This window comes from Girardinichthys multiradiatus, chromosome 23 (genome assembly GCF_021462225.1).
Source record: "Girardinichthys multiradiatus isolate DD_20200921_A chromosome 23, DD_fGirMul_XY1, whole genome shotgun sequence".
In the NCBI taxonomy this organism is placed as follows: Eukaryota; Metazoa; Chordata; class Actinopteri; order Cyprinodontiformes; family Goodeidae; genus Girardinichthys; species Girardinichthys multiradiatus.
This window is the reverse complement of record NC_061815.1, coordinates 25400407-25426857: the sequence shown is the minus strand read 5'-3', so window position 1 is coordinate 25426857 and position 26451 is coordinate 25400407. Positions and strand designations below refer to the sequence as shown.

Below are 26451 nucleotides of genomic sequence, written 5' to 3'. Positions count from 1 at the left end.
AAGGATATTTATCCGTTTGGCTTGCATGCCTGGACATGTTTACCTGTCTTCTTTTCAAAGGGGTTACCGCAGGGTTAGTTAATGGTACAACCCACATTCTGTATGTGTCACATCTTTGACTGAAATGATTTTCTGTCACTCTCTTTGTTGCCTTCAATCCATCTGTAGTCCGCATGGCAGAGCTGATCCACCCAGAGATAAAAGAGACAGCTAGTTAGCAGGAGCTGGCTGGCACCTCTTTTCCCTACAGACCAGCTTTACACCTCAGCTCCCACTTTGAAAGTGAGTTCTGATTGAATGGATCGAGGGTCTGACTCATTCTGGTTATCATTTATGTCTATTTTAACTTTGTGACTTTGATGCTGTTTTTTCAAACACTTCTTTTTTTACAGGCTCTACAGTCTCTTGATAAAGTCTTTTGAAGAATATTCAAGCAGCAGTCAGTTAGATGCAAAATCGAGAACTGAATTAATAATTGAAAATGTACCGATAAGAGATGTTATGGCTAATTACCAACCACCGATTTTGGAAAGCTATAACCTGCCAATGTAAATTTTAGCCAATTTATATTTTTCTACATCGTCACACCATGTGTTAGGATTAGAGTACTCTGCATTACAGAGGTCTGCAGTGAAACAGGACTAAAGATGACCTTTAAGTTGACCCGTATATGATATTTATATTTCTTTAATATGGTAATTTAAAAATGTTTTTGAGTCATCAATATCTTCATCTTGCATAAAGTTGGTGCTTAAACTCAGTTGACACTCCTATTTCTGCTTTTCCTCTCCCAACAGCTTAACCTTTGCTGCATATTTCTATTCAGACATGATGTCAGTACAAACCTCTCCCCTCTCACGTTCTGGCTCCTCCCCCTCCACTGTGGGTCTGGCGAATCGCAGTACACCGTCAGCCACCCCTCCCACTTCCCTTAGTCTACGTTCATCCTACAACCAGCTGCTTGGCCGCGACGTCATCAAGGAGTCGATGGAAACCGGGAGCTCGGCCACCTTGCCCAAGAGCCGTCAGAGGTATGCAATGACCAGTGTGCGGAGCGCCATGGGTATAAGTGACAACCTGGCTTTGTCCTCTAAGTACCAAAATGTAACCAGAGGCAGGGGTCTCCCAACCAAGTCTTCATCCAGTTCTGCCCTCTATTCCTCCTCTACTTCATCCTCCTCCTCCTTTAACACAACTAACCCCAAACTGGCCAAGAATGGAGCCAACATGCAGAGGCGAGCCGAGAGCCAGCAGCTACAGCTGAGCAGGGCCAATACTGTGGACAAAATTCACAATGATCTCTTCAATAATCCTACGTCAGATTGGCTAGAATTTGGGAAAGACAACTCACAACTTCCTCCTTTTCGTAGAAGAACCAAAAGCTTTTTGGAGTACCATGGTAAATGTTGGGACCTGGACCCCAGTTGGGAAAACAAAGAGGGCAAGGAGGAGGAGGAGAAGCAGCTGCCATCCTCAGAAAAGGAACCGGATAGCCCTGCTAAAGAGAGAGACAGGCAGAAGGAGGAGAAGATCAGTAGCAAGCAAAACTGTCACGAGGAAAAGGATAACGTGGACCCAGTGGTGGAGGAAGATGAGGAGGAAGACGAACCCACCCCAACACAAAGACAGCCCCTGCTGCCAGTGGTAGTTGAAGCACCCCTTTCCTCTACCTCCTCCTCTTCTGCAAGCAGCCCAGAGTGGGTTCCAGACAACTTTAACCACCTCCATAATCAAGCCCCAGTACCAGTCCGAGAGGAGCTATCTCCCCAAGTCCAAGTGAGTCCACGTAGTCCTGCAAAGCCTCCTCGAAACTCCCAGCCCCGGGTGATCAAAGTGGAGCTGCACCCCAACAACGAGAACCAGTTTTTGCAACAATACCCACCGTTTTCCCCTAAACAGGCCAGGGCTGCTGAAAGACACAACCCTACCAAGAACTGGGCATCTCCTCCCCTGCAGGAGCCTAAACCAGAGACGGGCTGCCCTAAGGTGGGCCTAAAAATGGATATGGCTTCTAACACACCATCAGAGGATGAGGACTCCAGCTGGACCACCCTGTCCCAAGAGTCACCCTCACCACAGAGTCCAAAAGAGACAGGTTCGATATGTTTATCCTTTTATCCAATGTTCTATTAGAAAAATTGGACTATCTATTTCAGCCTTTAATCATACCTCAGTTACATCATCTTTCACATCTGCTCGCTGTCCTTTTACCTCAAACCAACAGTTTGATCTTTCATTTTACACCTACACCTTTTAACTAAGCAAGGTACTACAGCAGTGCTTTTGGAGGCTTTAAGGCCCCCTTGAGCAACTTTATGGTGCAGAGAGCAAAATGCAAGGGAGAGAAATGGATGCTGCAGAGAGAAGGGCGTGAAAAAGCTGAGAAGGATTTGGCAGGTGGGGATTTTCAGCCATGAATGTCAAAACATTAACTAGATAATATTACAGAGAAGTAGAAAGCCAGCAGAGAAAGAAAGCAAGACAGATTGTTGACTGCTGGGCCTTGCTACAGGGTAGGAGCCCAGGGTTTGTCTTGACAACAGAAACTGAACAGGAACAGACCGACTATTATTAAACTTTATCCTTACATCCTTATTTGTGTGTGTGGCTTTTTGTATCGACTATATACTTGCATTACATGGCCTTATAGAGCTTACCTATGAGCATCATTCCTTTGTGTGTGTTTCTATGATATGCTCATATGTAATATATGTAACATCGTGTCCTTGCCATCCATCAGCAGATGTATGGGCTGAAGGGGATCTGCCCCCAGGCTGGCGGGAGATCTCAGACTCATCCGAAGTCTATTTTTGGCATGTTCCCACTGGCACTACACAGTATGACCGACCTGTTGCCTCTGGAAACCAAGAGACCGCTTCTAGAAATGAACCAGACTTTGAGCATGACCCACTAAAAGAGACACAGGACTCCGTGAAGCTACCAAATGAGGTGAGAGGATTGTTAGATGCAAGACATCATAGGCTGAATTTGATCATATTCGTATATTCACAGCGCTGTAAGAAAAAGTTTTATTTTTATTATACCTAAATGCTTAAAATCATAAAACAAATGTTAATATCAGACAAAAACAACCTTAGGAAATAAAAAGTGCAGTGTTCAAACGATGATTTCAATAATTATGAGTAATAGGCTATGTGAAAAGTAATTTCCCCCTTGATCCCAGTTTTATGAAAGCTGAGTTCAATTTCACAATACCTGCTGAACAACAAAATCACTTAAATAGAACCCGTTTGACAGTATGAAGTAAGATAAAAGATCTGAAAAAGTAAAACATCATGTCCCGATTTGAAGAAATTCAAAAATCAACCTGGAAATATTTACAAAGCAGAACTAAGGCTATGAAACTCCAGCGAACCTCGGTGAGAGTCATTATCCATAAATATAGAAGCCAGTGAACAGTAGGAGAGGTCCCTGGGAGAGGCTGCTCTATACTAAAATTACTACAAGAGTAAATTGACGATACATCCATGATGGCACAAAAGAACACATAACATCTAAAGCAGCCCAGGCCTCCTTGCCTCAGTTGAAGTCAATTTTTAGGATTCAAGAATAAGAAAGAGACTGGGCCAAAATGCCTTCCTTGGTAGAGTCCCAGACTGAAAATAACTGCTGATAAAAACCACTGCTGACCACATTTGGGCTTACAAAACAAAAGTGCATGTTTTTGGAAGATGCTCATTCTCTTACATCTTAAGTAGAACGAACTCATCATTTTAGAAAGATAATACAGGTCCTTCTCAAAATATTAGCATATTGTGATAAAGTTCATTATTTTCCATAATGTAATGATGAAAATTTAACATTCATATATTTTAGATTCATTGCACAATAACTGAAATATTTCAGGTCTTTTATTGTCTTAATACGGATGATTTTGGCATACAGCTCATGAAAACCCAAAATTCCTATCTCACAAAATTAGCATATCATTAAAAGGGTCTCTAAACGAGCTATGAACCTAATCATCTGAATCAACGAGTTAACTCTAAACACCTGCAAAAGATTCCTGAGGCCTTTAAAACTCCCAGCCTGGTTCATCACTCAAAACCCCAATCATGGGTAAGACTGCCGACCTGACTGCTGTCCAGAAGGCCACTATTGACACCCTCAAGCAAGAGGGTAAGACACAGAAAGAAATTTCTGAACGAATAGGCTGTTCCCAGAGTGCTGTATCAAGGCACCTCAGTGGGAAGTCTGTGGGAAGGAAAAAGTGTGGCAGAAAACGCTGCACAACGAGAAGAGGTGACCGGACCCTGAGGAAGATTGTGGAGAAGGGCCGATTCCAGACCTTGGGGGACCTGCGGAAGCAGTGGACTGAGTCTGGAGTAGAAACATCTAGAGCCACCGTGCACAGGCGTGTGCAGGTAATGGGCTACAGGTGCCGCAATCCCCAGGTCAAGCCACTTTTGAACCAGAAACAGCTGCAGACGTGCCTGACCTGGGCTACAGAGAAGCAGCACTGGACTGTTGCTCAGTGGTCCAAAGTACTTTTTTCGGATGAAAGCAAATTTTGCATGTCATTCGGAAATCAAGGTGCCAGAGTCGGGAGGAAGACTGGGGAGAAGGAAATGCCAGAAGTCCAGTGTCAAGTACCCACAGTCAGTGATGGTCTGGGGTGCCGTGTCAGCTGCTGGTGTTGGTCCACTGTGTTTTATCAAGGGCAGGGTCAATGCAGCTAGATATCAGGAGATTTTGGAGCCCTTCATGCTTCCATCTGCTGAAAAGCTTTATGGAGATGAAGATTTCATTTTTCAGCACGACCTGGCACCTGCTCACAGTGCCAAAACCACTGGTAAATGGTTTACTGACCATGGTATCACTGTGCTCAATTGGCCTGCCAACTCTCCTGACCTGAACCCCATAGAGAATCTGTGGGATATTGTGAAGTGAACGTTGAGAGACTCAAGACCCAACACTCTGGATGAGCTAAAGGCCGCTATCGAAGCATCCTGGGCCTCCATAAGACCTCAGCAGTGCCACAGGCTGATTGCCTCCATGCCACGCCGCATTGAAGCAGTCATTTCTGCAAAAGGATTCCCGACCAAGTATTGAGTGCATAACTGTACATGATTATTTGAAGGTTGACATTGTTTGTATTAAAAACACTTTTCTTTTATTGGTTGGATGAAATATGCTAATTGTGTGAGATATGAATTTTGGGTTTTCATGAGCTGTATGCCAAAATCATCCGTATTAAGACAATAAAAGACCTGAAATATTTCAGTTAGTGTGCAATGAATCTAAAATATATGAATGTTAAATTTTCATCATGACATTATGGAAAATAATTAACTTTATCACAATATGCTAATATTTTGAGAAGGACCTGTATTATACTGACAGTCAAACCTGGTGGTGGTAGTGTGATGGTTGTTTTGCTGCTTAGATGGGACCTTGCAGATGTGCTAAAAGCCATGGTACTGTGAATCCTGCTCTCTAGCAGGAAATTCTGAAGGTAAATGTTCGGCCATCAGTTTGTGACCTTAATCTCAAATTCACTTGCAGCGCAACAGTGATTTAAAGCATAACATCAAACCCACCGGGTTAATCATTATTTGAAAATGAAATTTTGTATTAGCTCTGGTCTGATATAAAATTTGACTGATGATCTGAAACATCTATGAGTGAAAAAAAAAAAGGATAACAGCTTAAATATTTCAAGTGGCAAATACTTTTTCACAGCCTTGTATAAAATGCTTACTTCCCCGTTGATGCAGTGGTCAGCAACATATTTCACATATGATCATTGTGATTTATAATTTTCTTAATTCTGAATAGAAATACTGTGAATTACCAGTATGACAAAATTATAAGACAGTAAGGCCTTGCCCCAAATCTCCTGGTATTGTGTTATTGACCAGTTCTTTGGTAAAAATGTAATTATGCACAGCAGGAAAACTGCACAAATGCTGGACCCATGCGATTTCCTGGTGATGGTCCAATGTGTTTTATGAAGACCAATGTCATTGTAGCCATCTACCAGGATTTTGTATTACCGGTATTATAAATTCAAAATTGTATTAAACTTGAAAAGACAAACACAAACAGTGACATACAAAATAAACAGGGATTTGCCATTGCAGTGAGAAGCTGGAAACATCATTAGTTATCTTGTCAAAGGCACTGATCCCATTTGAGACGATCGCCTTCTACCTTGTTAATCAGACTATAAGATACATGTTTCAGGGCTGCAAGCTGCCCAGGAGAGGAGCGCCACAAGAATGGAGTTGGTGAAAAAGAGAGGAAATCTCAGAGCTTCTCATGATTCCCTCTACTGACGATCTTTTTTGAGATGCTAATTTCATTCTCCAGCAGGAGTTACCACCTACCCACACTGCCTAAAGTATTAATACCTGGTTTAATGACAATGATAAATCTGTGCTTAACTGGCCGGCAAACTGGGCTGACCTAAAACCCTTAGAGAATCTTTTATTCATCTTATCTAATATTAAACATTTCTGTGAACTAAATTTGGGGTTTTCATTAGTTGTAAACCATAATCATAATTAACAGAAATACATGTTTAAAATATATCACTGTGTGTAATTCATCTTTATAAGATATATTAAATTTTTTGAATTGATTTACTGAAATACATTAACTTTTCAAATATACTTCAGTTTCCAGACATGTTTCTTGATATTATAAAGTAAGATGCAATATGATATATTATATTCTCCCATTGCAGAATGTTGTTTAACTCTGTGCTTACCAACACGCTAGCTTCTCAAATATCTACAATATAAAGTTATAAAACCAGAGTCTTAATTAGTTAAATTTTGATATGTTTTTTTCCCTAAAATATTAACGAAACTCAAATACACACAAGTAGTGAAAATGAGTCAAACCTATTTCACCATTTCACAAAATAGTGCTTTTAGTTTAAGCTGTAGGATGCTGGTGCTGTTTAATGAACCATGTTACCTTGTATGTCTTAATGCTGCAGCCCTCTGTGTTTTGTTGTATCTTCTCCTTTCTTTCTCTCTTACAGCGCCCCAGCAGTTTGCTGTCCGACAGCTCGGTGGAGCCGGTCCCCTCCCCGTCTGGTTCCTCCCCCTCTTCTTCTTCCTCCACGCCCTCCAAAATCATCTCCTCTCCCAATCCAGTTCTCAGCACCACCACCTCCGCAGCAAAAGTATGATAGATATTTAATGTAATGATATATGAACAAGGCTCTTTTGAAGAAAGAAAGAAAGAAAGAAAAGAAAAATGTGTCTCAAAGTGAATTAAAATGAATGAAATCTTTGTCAGTTATGACAAAGTAAGGAAAGCCAAACCATTTTCTAAAACTTTGTCAGAACTTGACCTTTTATCCTCCACCATATCCTGTTATTTGTTCTTCTTCTTCAGGAGCTGAAGGACTACCCAGTTTATCCAGATCCCAGTCTTAAAGCATTTGAAGGAGCCACCCTCCGCTACGCCTCTCTTAAGCTTAAGTAAATTAGAGACAGATACACTGCACCCTCCACAATAATTGATACTCCTGCTAAAGATGTGTAAAAAGCCTTGTAATAAATTATTCTTTTCTCGCAGTGGCGTAATTTTACACTGACAAATGTTGAAAAAAGCTTTCTTTAATTTGAGCACATTTATTCTGTGATGCAAAATAATTGTGTATTAAAATAAAATTGTGGTTTTTACAAAATCACCAAACACTTGTTGCCACTTTGAACAACTTCTGCAAAAGAAATACTACTGAATAATTTTTAATTTATGCTTTACTTGTTGAAGTTGGGGCCAGCGTCAAGACATTTTTCAATTAGTAACCCATAGCTTGTTTTCTGAGGTTTAAATAGGATGACACGGAGACTCCTTTTTCTACACTCCTCAGATCATTTAGGTTAGCTGGAAGTCAATAAAGGTTTATGTATTTGAAGTTTTAATAAAATTGGAGGGCATTATATGTAAACAGCAAAAATGTTTAGAGTTTTTCATTTGTGTTGCACACTAAAGCTGTATATCTTTTTCGGTTTTCTTGTGTAAAGTTAGATTTTATTAAGAGTATCACTTATGTGTCGTATTTCTCTGCAGCCCTTCAGCTCAGCTTGAGACAGTGGACCTCAACAGCACATTCTCTGATCCAGAGGCGATGGTAAGCTTACACTACAACAATCAGAAATAATCTGGCGCATTATTCCAGGAATAAGACCTCAAACCTCGGGGGATACTTACCAGCTGGAGGGTTTTACACCTAACTTAGGTATCCGGCAAATAGTTACTAAGACATTTGGTATTAAAGAAGCATCCCAAAAACACTTTCAGAGGTGTGGCTGATTTGAATAAAAGGTGGTGTGAAGTTAAAAACCATCCTGTGATTCATGATGGAAAACAGTAATTGTTTTTGTAAACACTGAATGCTGATTAAAGAAGAAAATCCCATCCAGCTCCGTGTCATGTGTTATTGCATATAACTTCCATATCTTCTGAGCACATTTAATAATCTGCCAAAATACCAGCCTTAGCTCAAAAGGCATCACATTATAACCTTTCAAAAAATGTTTTAAAGATGGGATCTGTGTAATGACACAAGCAGCTACCATCACCCCTGTTAGTTTTTGGTTGCTCTCGTGAACGTTTGATTGCCATATGAAATTCTACAACACAAGGTTGCTTTACAAGCATAAAATTAAATATTGCTTAAAAATTAAAGATTCCAAATGGTTTAGTGTGAACCATTTGATTTCTATCCAACTCCTTAAAGTTGCAGCATTGTGTGAATGAAAACCAATGAAGCGAAACTTTAAAGACACCATTAATACTAAACAACACATGATTATTATTACGATAGTATGTAATAAAACTTAAAGCATTTATTGTGATAAACAGAATATGTATATATTTTTTATCGGTTAATAGAAGGGGAATCACCAGGCTTTATCTGAAATGACGTAATCCCACTCGGTGCTGCTGTTGTTGCCCTGTGTCTGTCTTGTTGTTGCAGCACTACTTAGTGGTCAGTTTTGTAAAATCAATTATGTTAAGATTGTTTTGCCAGCCAAGACTGTTTTAGCTGCCCCCTTGTGGAAGAATATTAACTAAACCAGCAGAAAGCAAGGATGGTCTGTATGACACAGGGAACAGATGAACGAGCAGTAGATGAAGGGGTAGCTTTATTACTATTCCGAGTACTTAACCAGATTACGATAAAGGACAACACTGCCAGGCTAAAACTTCACTTAACTAAAGTAATAAGTAATAACAATAACAATAGTTAACAATCAAAGAGATAACATAAATGCAAACATTTTAACTTCAAATGTAATATCTACATTGACATAAGTACATCCGTTTGGTCAATTCCAACTCAGTTCAAATTAGAATAAAACATTTTTTTAGTTTGTGATCTTGAGGAAAGAGAGAAAACAGACACCTACATTAGAATGTGCAATCTTAATTAAGAAGAAATCAGAACAAAAGGGAAAATTGTTAGGTTAGTGGAAGACAGGGGAAAATCTTTTGTTTGTGGTATGCATATTTGTTTTAGGGGCTTTAACAACCATTTTCTTTGCAGAGGGACCCTCCTTGGTGAGATAGATGAAGGGAGAGAGTTAAAAGAGCTGAGATGGAAATAGCTGCTGGAGAGGCAGTTATCTGTACAGTACCTGGAGTGTTTTATATTTAATATGCTTGCTTCTTCATCCAATATCTGCTGGTCAATATAATTTGTCTATATATGACATTGTGTGCGTGGACTTGAATTTACCCCATCTAGGATCAGATCTGAGCAATAATACTCAAATTAATGTGAATTCTGTATCTGTATTTGTTTTTACGTTTTGTTTTTTATTGGATAACATTGCTGTCTCCTAGCTATGTGCTAAGATCCTGCTATAGATGCACGTGCGTGATGCCCAACCAGGGATTAATGGACACATCACAGCTGCATCATGCTATAAGAGCACAGATCAGCTAAATAAAACTTGTTGTGGTTCTCCCAGTCATTTCCAGTGCGATCTCTGGGCTGGGTGGAGATGGCAGAACAGGACCTGTGTGAGGGGAGGAGCAGTGTGGCTGTCCACCACTGCATCAGACAGCTGTCCTACTGCAGAAGGGATATAAGAGACTCAGCTGGGGTCTGGGGAGAGGTCAGTGTGTCAGCAAATGTCTGTGCTAAATGGGGGTTTATGAGACTTTATACAATGCAGATAACCATGAAATGCATCCTCTAGATTAGTCTAAAGCAGACAGTTAATGAAGATGATAATGATGAGGATGACCATTGCTTATTATGAACATGTTGAAAATAATACAATGACAATAACATAAAAATATAGATATAAAATAACAATGTAATAATAATTATTATAACGTAACATTTTCAAAAAGATGTTTATTTATTCCCACCCCTTCTCAACTACGTATTAATATTGATCCTTTCCTCCCCTTTTTATTTCATATTTATTTCAAGTCCTTTATCATTTACTACATATGTTGGCCAAGAGATACCCAGGTAAAACAGCAACATCTAAAAAAAATTAGAGTGAATAAGTTAAATATTTTTTGTTACTCATTTCAGAAAGTGAGACTCATATATTACATAAATTCATTACTCATACAATGAATTATTTCAAGCCTTTATTTCTTGTATATTTAATTATTATTTCTGAGGATACTGAGGCACAAAATTACTTACTTACTTTGGCCTATCGCCCCTCTTGGAGCATAGGTCATCGACGACAGTCCTCCAACACCTCCTGTCCTGTGCTGCCACCACTAGTTGTCCCCAGCCCAGGTCTGAACGTTTGATATCAGCATCAAGATCCCATCTCCAGGTGTTTCTCGGCCTGCCTCTCTTTCTCATGCCCTGTCTTGTGATGTTGGATCCTGGCTTTCGTAGGGTGTGCCCCAGCTATCCCCACTGTCTCCTCAGGATCTTTTCTTCCATAGGCCTCTGCTGCGTTCTCTGTCACAGGTCGGTGTTACGAATGGTCTCTGGCCAGTGTATCCGTGGGATTCTGCGCAGGCACCAGTTGGCAAAGGTCCAGATCTTCTTCACGGTGGTCCACCATGAAGAAGACCCAACAATGCAGATGACCTGAAGCCAACCTGGGCTTCCATTACACCTGAGCAGAGCGACAGTCTAATCGCCTCTTTGCCATGCCACATTGATGGAGTGATTTCATGCAAAAGGACCCCCAACCAAGTATAAAGTGCATAGAAATGAGCAAGCGTTTTAGAAGCCTGACATTTCTGTTTAAACTGTCCCTTTTAATTGATCTTATGTTTGTATTTTTCTGAGAGTCTGAATTTTAGGTTTTCATTATCTGTCAGCCATATCATCAAAATTAAATGAAATACAGGCTTGAAATATTTCACTCTATATGTAATGAATATAAATAATATGAGGTTCACTTTCTGAAATGAGTGACATAAAATACTACATTGTAGCCTTCTGCCATCGTCAACATGCGAATGAAAATAAGACAACAACCGTTATAATGGCTGCTTTTTATTGTCAATATTAAAACAGCATTCTCAGCAATATTAATGTTGAGACCACTGAATGCAGTAAATACTGAACAAGCTTAAATGGCTGCCACCTTCCAAAAAGCACTAAATACAATAATTTTTCTAAACGATGGCTCATTGCAGCATTAAACAATTTTTTTCTAACTTCCTATCGCAGCTAGCTATGCTCTAGTGCTAATAGTAGCTTCTACATAAAAAAAATAAATAATGCTGTGATACTTTTTTTTGTTTTTAACTGTTTTTAGCAGCATCACCACAAAAGTTGTTTTTTTTCAGCTGCTAATGTAAAGTTACTGTTGACAGTTATTCAATGTTCATATCCTATTAAAAGTAAATGTTACACCCAGAAATAGGCATCACATTGACCTAGTCATACTAAAAAACAAAAAGTAGCCTTGTTCTCCATCCTGGTCGTTGATGAAAACAGCTCATATCATGTAGTAAGGCAACATTTAAAGTAGTCGGCATCTTTCAAAAGGTTGTACCAGATAATATTACATGGCCAACATGAATGTGAACAACTCCCCAGAGAGACCTCCACAGAAAAAAGCCTAAATACCAGAACCTTCCTGCTGTGAGCTGAAAGAGTAAACAACTGCAACACCATGCCTTCGTATTATTCTGTTATGAAGCAGAAAATATGGATAGAGTAAAACCTGCTTCTTTTCTTTATCATTTAGAAACTCAAATCAGTTTCGGTCAGCAGTTTGAGAATGTTCCTCTGTGCATTGTTTCAGGGTAAAGGCATGCTCTTAGTGCTTCAAGATCGCATGTTAACTCTGGTTGACCCAGATGATCGCAGCTTGCTCCACTCTCAGCCAATCAGCAGCATTCGTGTATGGGGCGTCGGACGAGACCACGACAGGTAGGATGACATACCAGAGTTTTTTATTTGAATGGAATCATTTTCAGGATTCAGTTTGGGTACTTGCACGCAGCACAGTATAATGCAAAACAATTCTCTAAAAAGGCTTTAAATAAATGACTACTATTAACTTTAAAGCGATACCTATTATAAGATGTTGGATTCAGCTGTGTTGCTGCCTTGTAAAATATACTGCCATGGTCAGTTGGTAAAATGGCAGATTTTCTACATAATTTGTTAGACTGCAGCTGGAAAAATAAGCAGTGTAACAAAGCTTGTATGCTTTTAAAAAACTACCTGCATTAGTGTACATTATATGCATAAAAATATTATGTGTGCATAAAATGTCGGGTTTTTACATCAAAATTATTTTTGCACTTGGTTAATTTGATTGATTTTACTCACAACCCTTTTGTTTTATTGACAGATCTATATTATTAACATATTCCTATTCACAAGCAGAAAAAAAATCAATTTCCTCACATTTATTGATGTGGAAGAGCTTAACTTTATAAATAACAGAAATCACCTCCACAGAATTGTCAATGTTAAAACAATCCTGTATACACAATATAAATTCTCATTTTTCAGACAGTATTTAGTGTCATAAATTAAATCATAAATTAACTGCAATTAACCACATTTTTTAAGCAATATTAATAGACACACCAGGGCCTAATTACCTGCAGACCATTAGAATCAATGTCACTTAAACAAGAGGTAGGCTAAAAACAACAGGAGGTAGGCTAAAAAACTTCAAAAAGCAACACATAATGTCTTGATCTAATAAGTTCAACAACAGATGAGTCATTGACATGTCAAGTCAATTTATTTATAAAGCACATTTGAAACAAGAAGTGATCAAGGTGTTTTACAACTGGCAGAATATCAAAAAACAAAATAAAACATTTATGAAAAACAGAATACATCTTTCAGTCATCTGTGAATCCTGCAAAACACATTGAAGGCCAGTGTCATTGATGTAAACATCCCTTATCCGAGCGTAGAGGTCCAAAGAAAATCTTTTAGCTGAATGTGAAACCCTTTAAAGCCTTGTTAAAGATCTGCCACACAGTGATCTTACAAATTAGAGAAGCTGTCCATGTTTGGTGTCTGGTCTTAAAGGAATCAGGTGAAAATTGAGGTAAAATACCATCTGTGTGAAATCCATATTGTCATTTTACTCTTTTTTTGTTGCTCTCTTCATCTTTAAAACACTGCTCTGTTTCCACCTCTTTTATCCATCCTCTTCTCTCTCCTTCTCTTCATCCTTTTATTCTCCTTTTTGGATACTGCCGCAACATTAGCCACTTGTGTGCAAAGGAGATAAAGAGGAAAAACGAAAAAAAGAAAAGCCCCCCCACCATCTAACATCTCAGAGGACTTTCAGAAGGGGTAATGGATACAGCGTATAAAAGCTGCAGGAAGAGGAGGAGGAGGAAGAGAGGGTCAAACCAGGACTCTTATGCTTTACTTCCTCACTGTGATCTCTTTCTCCTCTAACATTATAACTGCCACTCTGTTCATCCTCCCCCTCCCAACTAAAATGTAAAACCCACAGTCTAACTCCCTATACTCAGTGCTTTACTTGAGGCATTTATCTATCTATCTATCTATCTATCTATCTATCTATCTATCTATCTATCTATCTATCTATCTATCTATCTATCTATCTATCTATCTATCTATCTATCTATCTATCTATCTATCTATCTATCTATCTATCTATCTATCTATCTATCTATCTATCTATCTATCTATCTATCTATCTATCTATCTATCTATCTATCTATCTATCTATCTATCTATCTATCTATCTATCTATCTGTCTGTCTGTCTGTCTGTAATATATATATATATATATATATATATATATATATATATATATATATATGTATATATATATATATATATATATATATATATATACATATATATGTTAAATGTTTACACACCAGACTTCTGCTTCTCTTAGAGCTGAGTCAGGAGAAATAAGCGATCCTTTAAGGTCTTGTTTTTAAATTACACAAATCCTTCATCACTTTGATCCGTCTGAAAGGCTTGGTTGTCTTGCGTGGAGTGCTTTGTGCATTTGTGTCGCAGTATATCAGACAAAATGATGGCATGTTTGAATTCAAGTTTCAACTGCTTAGACCTGCCACTAGAGGGCATTGTCATCAAGGTTTGTTCATACTGAAAAGCTGACAATGCCTGACAAAAGTATTCATATTCCTTGAAATATTTCGCATTTGGTTGTCTCACAACCCCTAACCTCATTGGATTTTTACCGGGATTGTATGTGATAAACAAACATAAAACAATGCATTGTGACCTGGAAGGAAAATAATACATGGTTTTCACATTGTTTTACAAGTACAACCTCAAATCCAGTGAAGTTGGGACATTGTGTAAAACTTAAATAAAAACAGAATACAATGCAATCCTGTGCAACCTATATGTCATTGAATACACTACGAAGACAAGATATTCAATGCTGAAGCTGATAAAAGTTATTGGGGGTTTTTTTCGCAAATATTCACAAATATTTATTTTGATGCTTGCAACATGTTCCAGAAAAGCTGGGACAGGGGCATGTTTACCATTTTTGCTTTGCATTGTGAAGTTTTAACTTGTTAATTGACAATGGTTTTCTGAAGTGTTCCTAAGCTGTCGTGGTGACATTTATTACAGAATCATGTCAGTTTTTAATGCAATGTTTCCTGAGGGATCGAAGATCATGGACATGGACATCATGGACGAGTACACAGAGGCTGTGACTTCCTACATCAGCTTCTGTGAGGACAGCTGTGTACCATCATGTACCAGGGTGAGTTACAACAACGATAAACCCTGGTTCACAGCCAAACTCAGAAGGAAGAGGCCTTCAGGAGTGGGGACAAAGACATATACAGAGAGACGAAGTACAAGTTTGGCAAGGCAGTGAAAGAGGCCAAACGACTGTACTCTGAGAAGCTCCAAAACCAGTTCCCAGCCAACGACTCTGCGTCTGTCTGGAAAGGGCTCAGGCAGATCACCAACGACAAGCCGAAAGCCCCCCACTCCATCAACGACCGACGCCTCGCCAACGACCTGAACGAGTTCTACTGCCGCTTTGAAAGACAAAGGGACAGTCCTGCAACCATCCCCCACGACGCCCCCCTAACACCTGCAGCCACAATCCACCACCCCCACCTCCCCAACCTCAAGAGGGGCCTTGGCACATCCAAACCCCACCCTGAAGTTTCCCCCCACCAGCCCCCTACCCACGCCAGGGACAGCTCTTTCCATCCAGGAGAGGGATGTCAACAAACTCTTCAGGAGACAGAACCCCCGGACAGCTGCTGGACCGGATTCTGTCTCACCAGCCAGCCTGAAGCACTGCGCTGATCAGCTGTCTCCAGTCTTCACAGACATTTTTAACACCTCACTGGAGACATGTCATGTGTCAGCCTGCTTCAAGTCCTCCACCATCGTCCCTGTTCCCAAGAAGCCAAGGACCACAGGGCTTAATGACTTCAGACCCGTCGCCCTGACCTCTGTGGTGATGAAGTCCTTTGAGCGCCTTGTGCTCTCACACCTAAAAGACATCACCGACCCCCTCCTGGACCCCCTGCAATTTGCCTACAGAGCCAACAGGTCTATAGATGATGCAGTCAACCTAGCCCTTCAATTCATCCTCCGGCACCTGGACTCCCTAGGAACCTACACCAGGATCCTGTTTGTGGATTTCAGCTCTGCCTTCAACACCATCGTCCCAGCTCTGCTCCAGGAGAAGCTCTCCCAGCTGAGTGTGCCCGACTCCACCTGCAGGTGGATCACTGACTTCCTGTCTGACAGGAAGCAGTGCGTGAGGCTGGGGAAGCACGTCTCTGACTCCCTGACCATCAGCACCGGTTCCCCCCAAGGCTGTGTTCTCTCTCCTCTGCTCTTCTCCTTGTACACCAACAGCTGCACCTCCAGTCATCAGTCTGTCAAGCTTCTGAAGTTTGCGGACGACACCACCCTGATCGGACTCATCTCTGATGGTGATGAGTCTGCGTACAGATGGGAGGGGGACCATCTGTTGGACTGGTGCAGCCAGAACAACCTTGAGCTCAACGCTCTAAAGACAGAGGAGATGGTTGTGGACTTCAGGCAGAACCCAGCCCCACCTGCCCCCATCACCCTCTGTGACTCCACAATTGACACTGTGGAATCTTTCCGCTTCCTGGGAACCATCATCTCCCAGGATCTCAAGTGGGAGCCAAACATCAGGCCCCTCATCAAGAAAGCCCAGCAGAGGAAGTTCTTCCTGCGGCAGCTGAAGAAATTCAACCTGCCAAAGACTATGATGGTGCACTTCTACACAGCCATCATTGAGTCCATCCTCACCTCCTCCATCAACATCTGGTACGCCGCTGCTACAGCCAAGGATAAGAGCAGGCTGCAGCGTGTCATTCGGTCTGCTGAGAAGGTGATTGGCTGCAGTCTACTGTTGCTCCAGGAACTGTACACCTCCAGGACCCTGAAGCGGGCAGGGAAGATTCTGGCTGATCCCTCCCACCCCGGTCACAGACTCTTTGAAACTCTCCCCTCTGGCAGGAGGCTGCGGTCCATCCGGACCAAAACCTCACGCCACAAGAACAGTTTTTTCCCATCTGCCACCAGCCTTGTTAACAAAGCCCGGAAACCACACTTGACACTCCCCCCGACCCCTCCTCCTCCTCCTCCTCTTATTTTTTTTTTTTTTTGCTGACAGGACCCCTGTAACCTGTAACTCTATGCGTTACATTAACGCTCAGCTTGGACTCCTGCTTTACTTGCACTGCCATACTTGCACAATGATCACCTGCACTGTTGTATTGCTCTCGCATCTTATACTGCTCTACATTTACTCTCACTCACTTAAAACTGTGCACATATATTTATATTATATTGTAGATATGTTTATACTGTTTAATTTGTATTGTATTGCACTGACTATGCCAAAACAAATTCCTTGTATGTCCAAAAACGTACTTGGCAATAAAGCTTCTCTGATTCAATATTGGTTTTTGGCCTTAAAGCTTTTGTGCAGAGATTTGTCCAGATACACTGAATCTTTTGATAATATTATAGACTGCAGATGATGATATCCCTAAATTCCTAAACTGTTGAACTTTTGGCTCACACAGTGTACACAAAGTGGTGAACCTCGCCCGATTGTTGCTTGTGAACAACTGACCCTTTCGGGGATGCTCCTTTTATACCCAATCCAATTAAGCTGTTCACCTGTGGATTATTCCAAACAGGTGTTTTTTGAGCATTCCTCAACTTTACTTTTGTTACCTTGTCCCAGCTTGGGAATGCATCAAATTCACAATGAGTGAATATTCGCAAAAAAATCAGTTTAGTTTATCAGTTTGAAATTTAAATATCTTGTCTATATTGTGTCTTCAATTGCATATAAGTTGAACAGGATTTTCAAATCATTGTATTTAGTTTTTATTTACATTTTACACAATGTCCCACCTTCATTGATAATGGGGTTGTACAAATCTGAAAAGACTATGTTTTCAGACCCCTGAGTCGATACTTTGTAGAAACACCTTTTGAACCAGGTGCGAGTCATGTGTCTGCCAGCTTTGCACATCCAGAAACTGAAATAGGAGATGTTGTGGATCAGTGGGCAAGGTAATGGTCTTTGAATCCAGATCTTGTGAGTTTCTTTCCAGCTTCTTTTCGTCCCATGTGTCAAGGATTCTTGGGCAAGCCACTAGACTGCAAGTTGCGTACTGCATATCACTGTATGAATGTGACTGGGTGAATGAGACTTGTAGTGTAGAGGCACTTTGAGTGGTAGATATGACTAGAAAGGTAGTCTATAAGTTGAGGTAGTTTAGTAATTATTTGCAGGGTATTTTTCAAGATCAGTCATAATAGATGGAGAACAGCTGTGAACACATCCTGTGCACGGATTCTCAGTTCATGTCTCAGGAATATGCTTTGATCCACACCACTGTAACTCTGGCTTTATGTTTAGGTTTGTTGTCCTGCTGGAAGGTGAACCTCTGTCCCAGTCTTTTTCAGTTTTAAACAGGTTTTCTTCCAGGAATGCTCAGTATTAAGCTCCAATCATCTTCCTATCAATCTGTCCATATTCTCTGACCCCACTAAAAAAAGCACACTTTAACTAAATTTGGCCTTGGCAAAGGATTACCTGAGTGCAGATTTAATGTTTACCTGGCAGCTGAGTGGGTGGGATCCCACACTTAAAATTTAATTGAGCATTTTACATTGTGGGTCAATATTTTTGCTATGTTTTTTAGTAAACTGATGACATAAGAGTTTTACATTACATGTGGATGTTAACTTCACTGTTGTTTTTATTGTTAGGTTATTCCGATTATGTGAATATTTGTTGCAACATACAGTCAGAAATATGTTTTAATAGCAATTTCCAGCATTAAAAGCCACACATTTATGGTCCTGACCTTAATTCCAACCTAAATTTTATCTTGATTTTTAGAAACAGACACGAAACGCAAAACCCAAGATGGTGTGATGATTGATAAAGCATCCATGTCCATCCTTCATATTATCTTGTACTGGACAAGTTTGAAAGCACAACACTGGTTTGATGATGTGGCAGATAAAACGTGGCTGCCGAGAAAAACAAAAAACTTTTTAGATTTTATTGAACATACACAAAATTAAAGAGGAAGTCAGGAGAAAAAAACTCATAAAAGTAGGCATAACATTTAAACAACAGAAATTGTAGAAATCAAACATGTTTTTTAAAGAGAGCCCAAAGGACAACCTCCCCCTTTTTGCATTATCCTTCATCTCTCTTGTGATCTTCTGTCTCCTCCTGTATCCACCCATCTGAAGGATATTCCCAGTCTGATCCCAATCGTGCTCCCTCTGTCTCTCCTGCAGCTCGATTCAATATGAATGAGTCCCCCAGCCTCTAGAACAGGGTGGGGCGATGCCAGGGGGAGGAGGAGGAGGGGTTTGCACCTCGATGAAGTCATGAAGCTATATTTGTAGCACTCAGCAAGTCTCACTGGTGCACGCCTGGTTGCACCCAAACGTGTTTTCACATATACATGTATGTGCGTCTATCTGCATGTGAGTTTGAATTGATGAAGTCATAGGTCTATATCTGGAGCACTCTCTCTATGTGTGTGTGTGTGTGTGTGTGTGTGTTTTACCCCACTTCACAATCCCATCATTCTGTCTGTAATGCTCTCCTGCTATTTCCACTCTTTGTCTCCAGCGTTCTTGTCAGACTCCCCTCTTTTGCCATTGGCTGTAAACCGTTGCCTCTTCTTCCATCTGCCTCTCTTTGTTTCTCCCGCTGTTGCACTTTAGTTAGAGAGACGGATTCTCAGTTTTTCCCCCAGTTTCAGTAAGGCAAGAGAGGGAGGGACAGGAGGAAAGAAGAAGAACAGATACTAAAGACAAACAGAACAGAAAGCGTGCATTGGAGAGAGAGAGATCCTTCCCTGCTTGCACTGACGTGGACACACCAGGACTTCGTTGGAGATTCTTCGGACTGCGAGAGTCGAGGACCAAGGAGTAGAAAAAGGGGGAGGAAAGGTGTATCTGAGGCAAGGGGAGGAGAAGTAGCAGGGGGAGGGGAAGAGAACTGGGGAAAGGAGCCCCAGAGGACTAAATAAGGGAGGAAAAAGAGAAAGAAAAAGAGAAGAAGCATAAGGAAGAGATTTACCCTGGGGGATCTACGGCAAAGGGGCTGAAGCAGTGTGACATTGCTTGTGGAGCTAACGAGGACAGGAAAGTAGTTGTCACTATCTGGGTGAGGATGTCCGCCAGTGTGAGTACTCCATGTAGTTCAGTCATCCTTCTCCTTATCCATCCCTCTTTCCTCTCTGTTGATTCTGACTTCATAGATGTGCTGGTATTTGGAGGCATTTTATTTTTACCCATTTACTCCTTAGATGGTCCTGCTGTGTCTACTCTCTTTAACTCTTTCTCTCACTTTGTTTAGCCGTCGGGTACAGTGATGCTGGCTCTTGGCTTGCAGCTGCTGAGGCAAGACCAAGATGCTGAGGGAGTTAGATACATGGGAAAGAGACCAAGTAAGCAGAGGCATGCTTGAGAAAGACAAGATTAAATAGGCTGTGCTGCGGGGGCTTTTCAAAGTGTTCGTCATGGCTCTTTGGAGCTGTTTGATATTAGACTTGGCTTATTTTTTAGTGTGTCGGAGAGTGAGTGCTCCTATTTTTGGCATTTGCTTCTCATTTTGCTGCCTGATAGTTTTAGTGAGGATATATGAAGAGTTGAGTGAAAGTATGTATCCTCCTGCATGCGCGGTGTTCCCCTGTTCTCATAATTCCTGTTTAAAGGAAAAGTTCAGAATTTTTGAAAGTGAGCTTCTGTAAGAAAGATTTTGAGCAGTTAATAACTTACCTGCAGCAGATGACTCTCTAATAAATAATTATCTGGTCATAGAGATCCTAGAGGCTGATGCTTACAGCTAGTCCTATTGGGTCAAAGATCAAAGTGGGCTTCTACCACTTTAAAACAACTCCTACTCCTAAAACATCATGGGAGTTAATATAAACACCTTTTAATGAACCTTTTATCATCATCATATTTCTATTGGGGGTTAATTTACAAGAGGCCAATTGTTATTTTACAAGGAAATGAGAGATAGGAGGTGATAAACATAAGAAGCATTTTCATTGAAATTGCCTACCTAATAGAAATGTAAGGCAGTTTAAAAATAATAATAAAATATTAATCACGTTCCTTGTAATTACCTGCCTAACAGTGTAAAGATTCATAAAATTTGCATGACATCTTTGAGATTTGAGTTGTTTTAAGACAGCCGAGGTGTGCTTTTGTCTCGGTCCCTCTCAGGCGAGCTGTTAGCTTCAACTTCCAAAACAAGCTAATCTGGATTTATGCTAAATGATGATGAAATAGGAGCTATCTACTGAAGCCAGAGTAAGACACTGTAAAAAAAAAAAAAAAATTTAAAACAATGTTCGCTTAAATGCTATCATATTTTTGCTTTTAAAATCGTTATACTTTTATCTTATTTACTCTCACCTTAAACACTTTTCATGTGCCATTCTAAGTAGAGTCGGTGTTTCGCTCAGGAAGATCATTGCTGGTGCACCAGCTTCGACTTCCATTTCCCTTGGAAGGTAATCATCAGTTTGTATGTAAATTACTACCCAATAAAAACACGACAGCTTAAAGATTCTTAAAATAGTGTTCAAATAAACTACTGTGATATTTTTTCAGAGTGAAATTGTTTTAAGTGTCTCCGGCTAGCTGTTAGCTTCAGAAGAACTAACTAATCGGGTAAACATAGTGTTTTCAGAACTGCTAAAAATGTTCATTATAGCGTTATTATGGCTCAAAGTGCTTGTCATGAGATGCCATAGAGAGTGTCGAGAGAGTTTACTGTTTAAACCCCATTGGTTATTGCGACACCGCCCTCCCCTACTTTTTGCTAAGCACTGCTGACCAGCTGGCTCAACGAAAGCTATTTGAAATTTGTGTATTGTGAAATATTTCCAGTCACGAATAACATGTATAGTCAAGCGATGGAAATTAAAATTTATGTACATTTTTGTTTAAAGTTTTTGTTGATGTACCATGGAAAGCCTGGGACTTTATCAAGGTTTTTATACCCTGAGAATCTCATACTGACAACTGCCTTGCTGGGAGATTTATGTAATACACATAATATATCAACTGCTCAAAACCTTTTAACAGAACCTCACTTCAAATATTCCAGACTTTACCTTTAAGGAGGATGACAAAAAAACAACAAAAAGCTGGACTGAGGTATTTTACAAGAGAATCGCACCTACTTCGCTTTGTATCCTTGGTGTTGGACACCTATAAAGATGTTAAAAATCAATTAATTCTTTGTTTGCGTTGACTTGATGTTTGCCTTTCTTGCATTATAAGCAACGCCTCTGCCCCACTAATGCATCATTGTGGGCAAACACATAACACCACACTTCTACAAATACACATTGCTTGCACGTTTCATTCATATTCATTAGTGGGCAGGAGTGGGACTCTCGCCTATTCCCTTCAGCTCTCACTTATTCCCCCCAGCTGCTGACCTTCTGCGGACAGCTGTGGCATATAGAGGAGAAAAGAAGAGAAGAGAGCAGGCACACATGCCTCCAGTATTATAAATTTTTAAGTGCTCAACACATTCTTGCAATCTCCTCACATTTATGTCAATGAAGTTAGTTTTTCCAAGAGGGTTTGGCTGCTGCTGTGTGCTGCATGAGATTTTATTTGCTGATGTCAAGGCCTTTCTAACCTTAATTAACATGCAACATGTCCTCCTGATGGTCCCCAGGGACAGAGCCTCAACACCTAGACCTATTTGATAGATGTCAGAGTGATTGATGGCCCTTGCTCCTTGCTCCTGCTTCGATCTGAGCTGCTTCTTTCCATCAGCTACTTTCATTTACCCACAATCTATCACTCCAGATTCTTAGCTGCTCTTATCGAGGTAAGAAAAATCCTCATCAGTGGTCACCAGGGCAGTAGAGGTTGTGTCCCTATCCTATCCTTCCTCACTCCGATGTCAGATGTCACCATATTCTTTTCTGAATTTTAAATGCTTCAAACCTTTCTTCGTTTTCCCTCAGTTTTCACATCTCTGCAGCCTACTTGCTCTCTAGCTTACATTAGCATTGTTAGGAGCACACCTGCTGTAATACTTGTCTTCCTGAAAGATTACCCCTCCTGCTCTCCCTATAGATTCTCTCCCTAGCCCCGTCCGCCAATAAATCTCTCCCCGATAAAATACTCTCTGGCCTGGGCTGTGACACATAGAAATTTGAGGTGACACATTTGCTAAGCATTGGAGTCTGAATGTGGCTGAACAATCAGGCAGCCACTGTGTCCCTGTTGCACCACTTCATACCACGGAGGGTGGAATTATTCAAGATGAATTAATTCATATTTTGTAACTGAGTGCTCCATTACTGCTTTTTGTATGTCGAAGCTTTTTATTGAAATGGATCTATAAACGGTTAGATGGTTAATTTTTAGCTTCAGTTATTAATTTCAACTTCATTGTCTCTTTTATTTATTTTACGGTTGGTAATAAAAATGCACACTTATCCCTTTTTTAGCAGTCACAGAAGTACAGTGCAGTTTTACAGCTGAATAGTTCACCTATTTGAACAAATTAACTAAAGCTAAAGATGCAGCAATAAGAGATTGTTTTTCTCTGGATTACAATTGATTGCCTAACGTTAAACAGCTATCTCTCTTTGCATCAGAGAAAATTTACTATAATAGTAAAATTCTCCAGGTGATGGAACAGAGGTATTTATAAGTAAAATAATTTGAAAAGACTTACAGCATTTCTTCTTTGCTTGTTTACAAGACAGATATTAGTTCACTAACCTTTTGAAGGGACAGAGCAGACTGTACTTCTTGAGGAAGCTTAGGACCTTTGGTGTTTGCAGCAAGATGCTGCATATCTTCTATAAGTCTGTTGTGGAGAGCGTGATCTCTTCTGCCATCATCTGCTGGGGTAGCAGCATCAGAGCCACAGACTTAAAAAAGCTCAACCAGCTGATACAGGAGGCTGACTCTGTTCTGGGGACTCCTCTGGAACCTATTCAGATCATTGTGCAAAGAAGGATTATTCATACAATGAAGAACATTGTGGAGAGCCCTGATAATATGAGCCACAACAACATTTAATTTCCCTTTGGGATTAATTAAGCATTTTTGAATTTGAATTGAATTGAGTTTTTATTTTCTTTTTAAATTACAAGATCCATTTAAAATAACAGCTGTGCCCAGCTTTTTATGTGAGAGGAAAAAGACTCTTCGCTATTTGTTGTATTTTTAAATCATTCAGTTAATGTGACTATGAAGGAGTTTAAAAGCCTAATTAATTACTTTCTTAAGAGGAAGAAAGCAGTCAGCATTACACAGCTCTGGCTCTAAACAGAATTTTACAGTTATGTTGAACTAGAGGCAAAATGATCACAGTTTAACTGCCTTTAGCATCTTACATTAGCAATCAGCAGGATTACCATGATTAGCACAGTTGGTATTACAAACTGTAAACATCAGTCTATAGAGTTAACATACTTTTTACTTAACTTTGGGAAAGCTTGCCAACATTTTCCAATCTGGCATGCTCACAGTATTGGACTATTTGACATAAAGAAACAGAGAAACGTTGATTTTCAGCTTTCTGTTATTAACAGAGATCTTATTCCCTTTTTAAAAATAGGCCCCTAAATGAACAGGCTAATGACCGGGCTCCATAAAAAATAGTGTCTTTTTTTTAGACGCTTATTACTCCTGTTAAGCCTCTTCTGATTTAATATTTAAGACACCTCACTGAAACTGAAAATAGCCAATCAAGATTTCTTCCTCCGGTAATAACTTCTGCAAAGTGTGTTGTTGGTGGCGTAGCTTTTTAGTGCTTATGATGCATTCAGTGATTAGACAAAAGATCAAATTTTTGTTTCATCCCATTATGGTCACTGGCAAATTTTTTCATGTGTTTCTGAATAAAAAAAAATCTTTAGGTGTGGATCTAACATCTTTCGATAATAACAATCTGTTGATCTTTTCACTTCATCATGCTTTATGGTGACACTTTAGGAATATTTGCTTTTCCAATAACTTAAAACTGACAAGAACACTTTAGCACAAATGTAATTAACATGTTTTTTTAAAATCACTTCCTCTGTTTAAAATTTAAATTAAGCAGAACTCTCAGTCAATGAATATTTCATCACCTGAATAACTTAAGTCATAAAAGCCTTTTTTAACTGTTTAATAGGTCTGTGACCTGGGCATCTGCTCGTGGAGGCATCTTTCTAGTTTCAGTCCACACAGTTCAAACACAAAAGCATTTAAAGAGTTGGTTTTGCTGTTATTCAGCTGAACATCACCATGAGGGTCAGTTAACCTTGTCCAAGAAGCTGCCCAGATTTCTGACTGCTATTTAACTGGATTCTTCCCAGAACACACGCAAAGCTTCACTGGTTTGACAGTGAAAAAGCAGTGCTCTGTGTTACATTGCCACTTGTGTTACTGAAATGATGTGTGCTTTTTTTTAAATAAATCAATAATTTGTTAAGTTGTATGGTGTTTTCAGGTGGAGAGTGAAGGGTGGGGGTTTACACTGCTGCTTGCTTGTTCTTTTTCATTAAGTAAGAATGGTGAATTAATTTCAACGACTTGGCCCAGTTTGTACTGTCAAAATCAACATCTGCTGTATGTGTGTGGGCATTCACTCGTCTTTGATGAAACCCTTTTTTCATTACTATAAATGTTTTGTATATTATTTTATTATACAGTATGTTGATGATACTTTACTCTAGAAATTCTTCATATTTTTGGTATAATTTAGTTGAATGATTTCATAAATTTTACACAAGTTAATTAAAAAATATATATTTTTACAACTTTTAGCTAAGCCCAAGTATTAATACCCCTTGTACCTTATCACATTACAAGCAGAAGCTGCAATATATCCTTCTGGACTTTTATGTGATCAACAGAAGATAGTTAGTTTTGAACTGGAAGAAAAAAAAAAAAACAGAATGAAGCTGCCACCATCATGTTTCAGCATAAGGATAGTGTGTTTAGGTTGAGACAAAGTTATTTTTCTTAATTACATGTAGTGTTTTGCATGTTGACCCAAACGTTTTGGTGCTATCTGAGCAGATATCATTCTTCCATTCATTTTCTTGGTAAAACATTTAGAAAATCATGTATTACTGTCCTTACCACTTCACATTCATGCTCTACCTTCTGTAGGTGTATCACATAAAATCACAATAAAATACACTGAAGTTTGTGGTTGTATCACTACATAATGTGGAAAATGCTATGAATGTTTAGTCATTTTTACATTAAACAGGTTTCACCTCATCGTAGCTTGAAAACATTACATGTGTGATATATTTGACATTAAAATCTTCCGTCAGTTCATCTCCTCACCAACCTAATCACCACTTGTTTAAGTGTAAATTCAGCAAATATAGACTGATTTCTGCCCACAGACAATGTAGGCTAATGGAATTAATTCAGTTGTGATACCATTTTTAATATTTAAAATAATATCCCAAATTGCTTTGCATGTTGTGCAAAAC

At 39.7% G+C, this 26451-nt stretch overlaps 1 protein-coding gene across 4 annotated transcripts in view; it reads left to right on the top strand.

Annotated features, from left to right (window-relative positions):
• The window catches only part of LOC124859975 (amyloid beta precursor protein binding family B member 2), a 63004-nt gene that overhangs the window by 2795 nt on the left and 33758 nt on the right, over positions 1-26451 (top strand). For 2 of the 4 annotated variants that reach the window (XM_047352907.1, XM_047352904.1), the window contains exons 2-9: positions 169-282; positions 798-2095; positions 2741-2949; positions 7013-7156; positions 7372-7457; positions 8053-8113; positions 9960-10106; positions 12228-12355. In XM_047352907.1, the coding sequence (XP_047208863.1) occupies positions 829-2095; positions 2741-2949; positions 7013-7156; positions 7372-7457; positions 8053-8113; positions 9960-10106; positions 12228-12355 (2042 nt within the window). In that variant the 5' untranslated portion in view covers positions 169-282; positions 798-828. The remainder of the gene's footprint in view (positions 1-168; positions 283-797; positions 2096-2740; positions 2950-7012; positions 7157-7371; positions 7458-8052; positions 8114-9959; positions 10107-12227; positions 12356-26451) is intronic. The other 2 variants (XM_047352906.1, XM_047352905.1) reach the window with 2 other exon arrangements.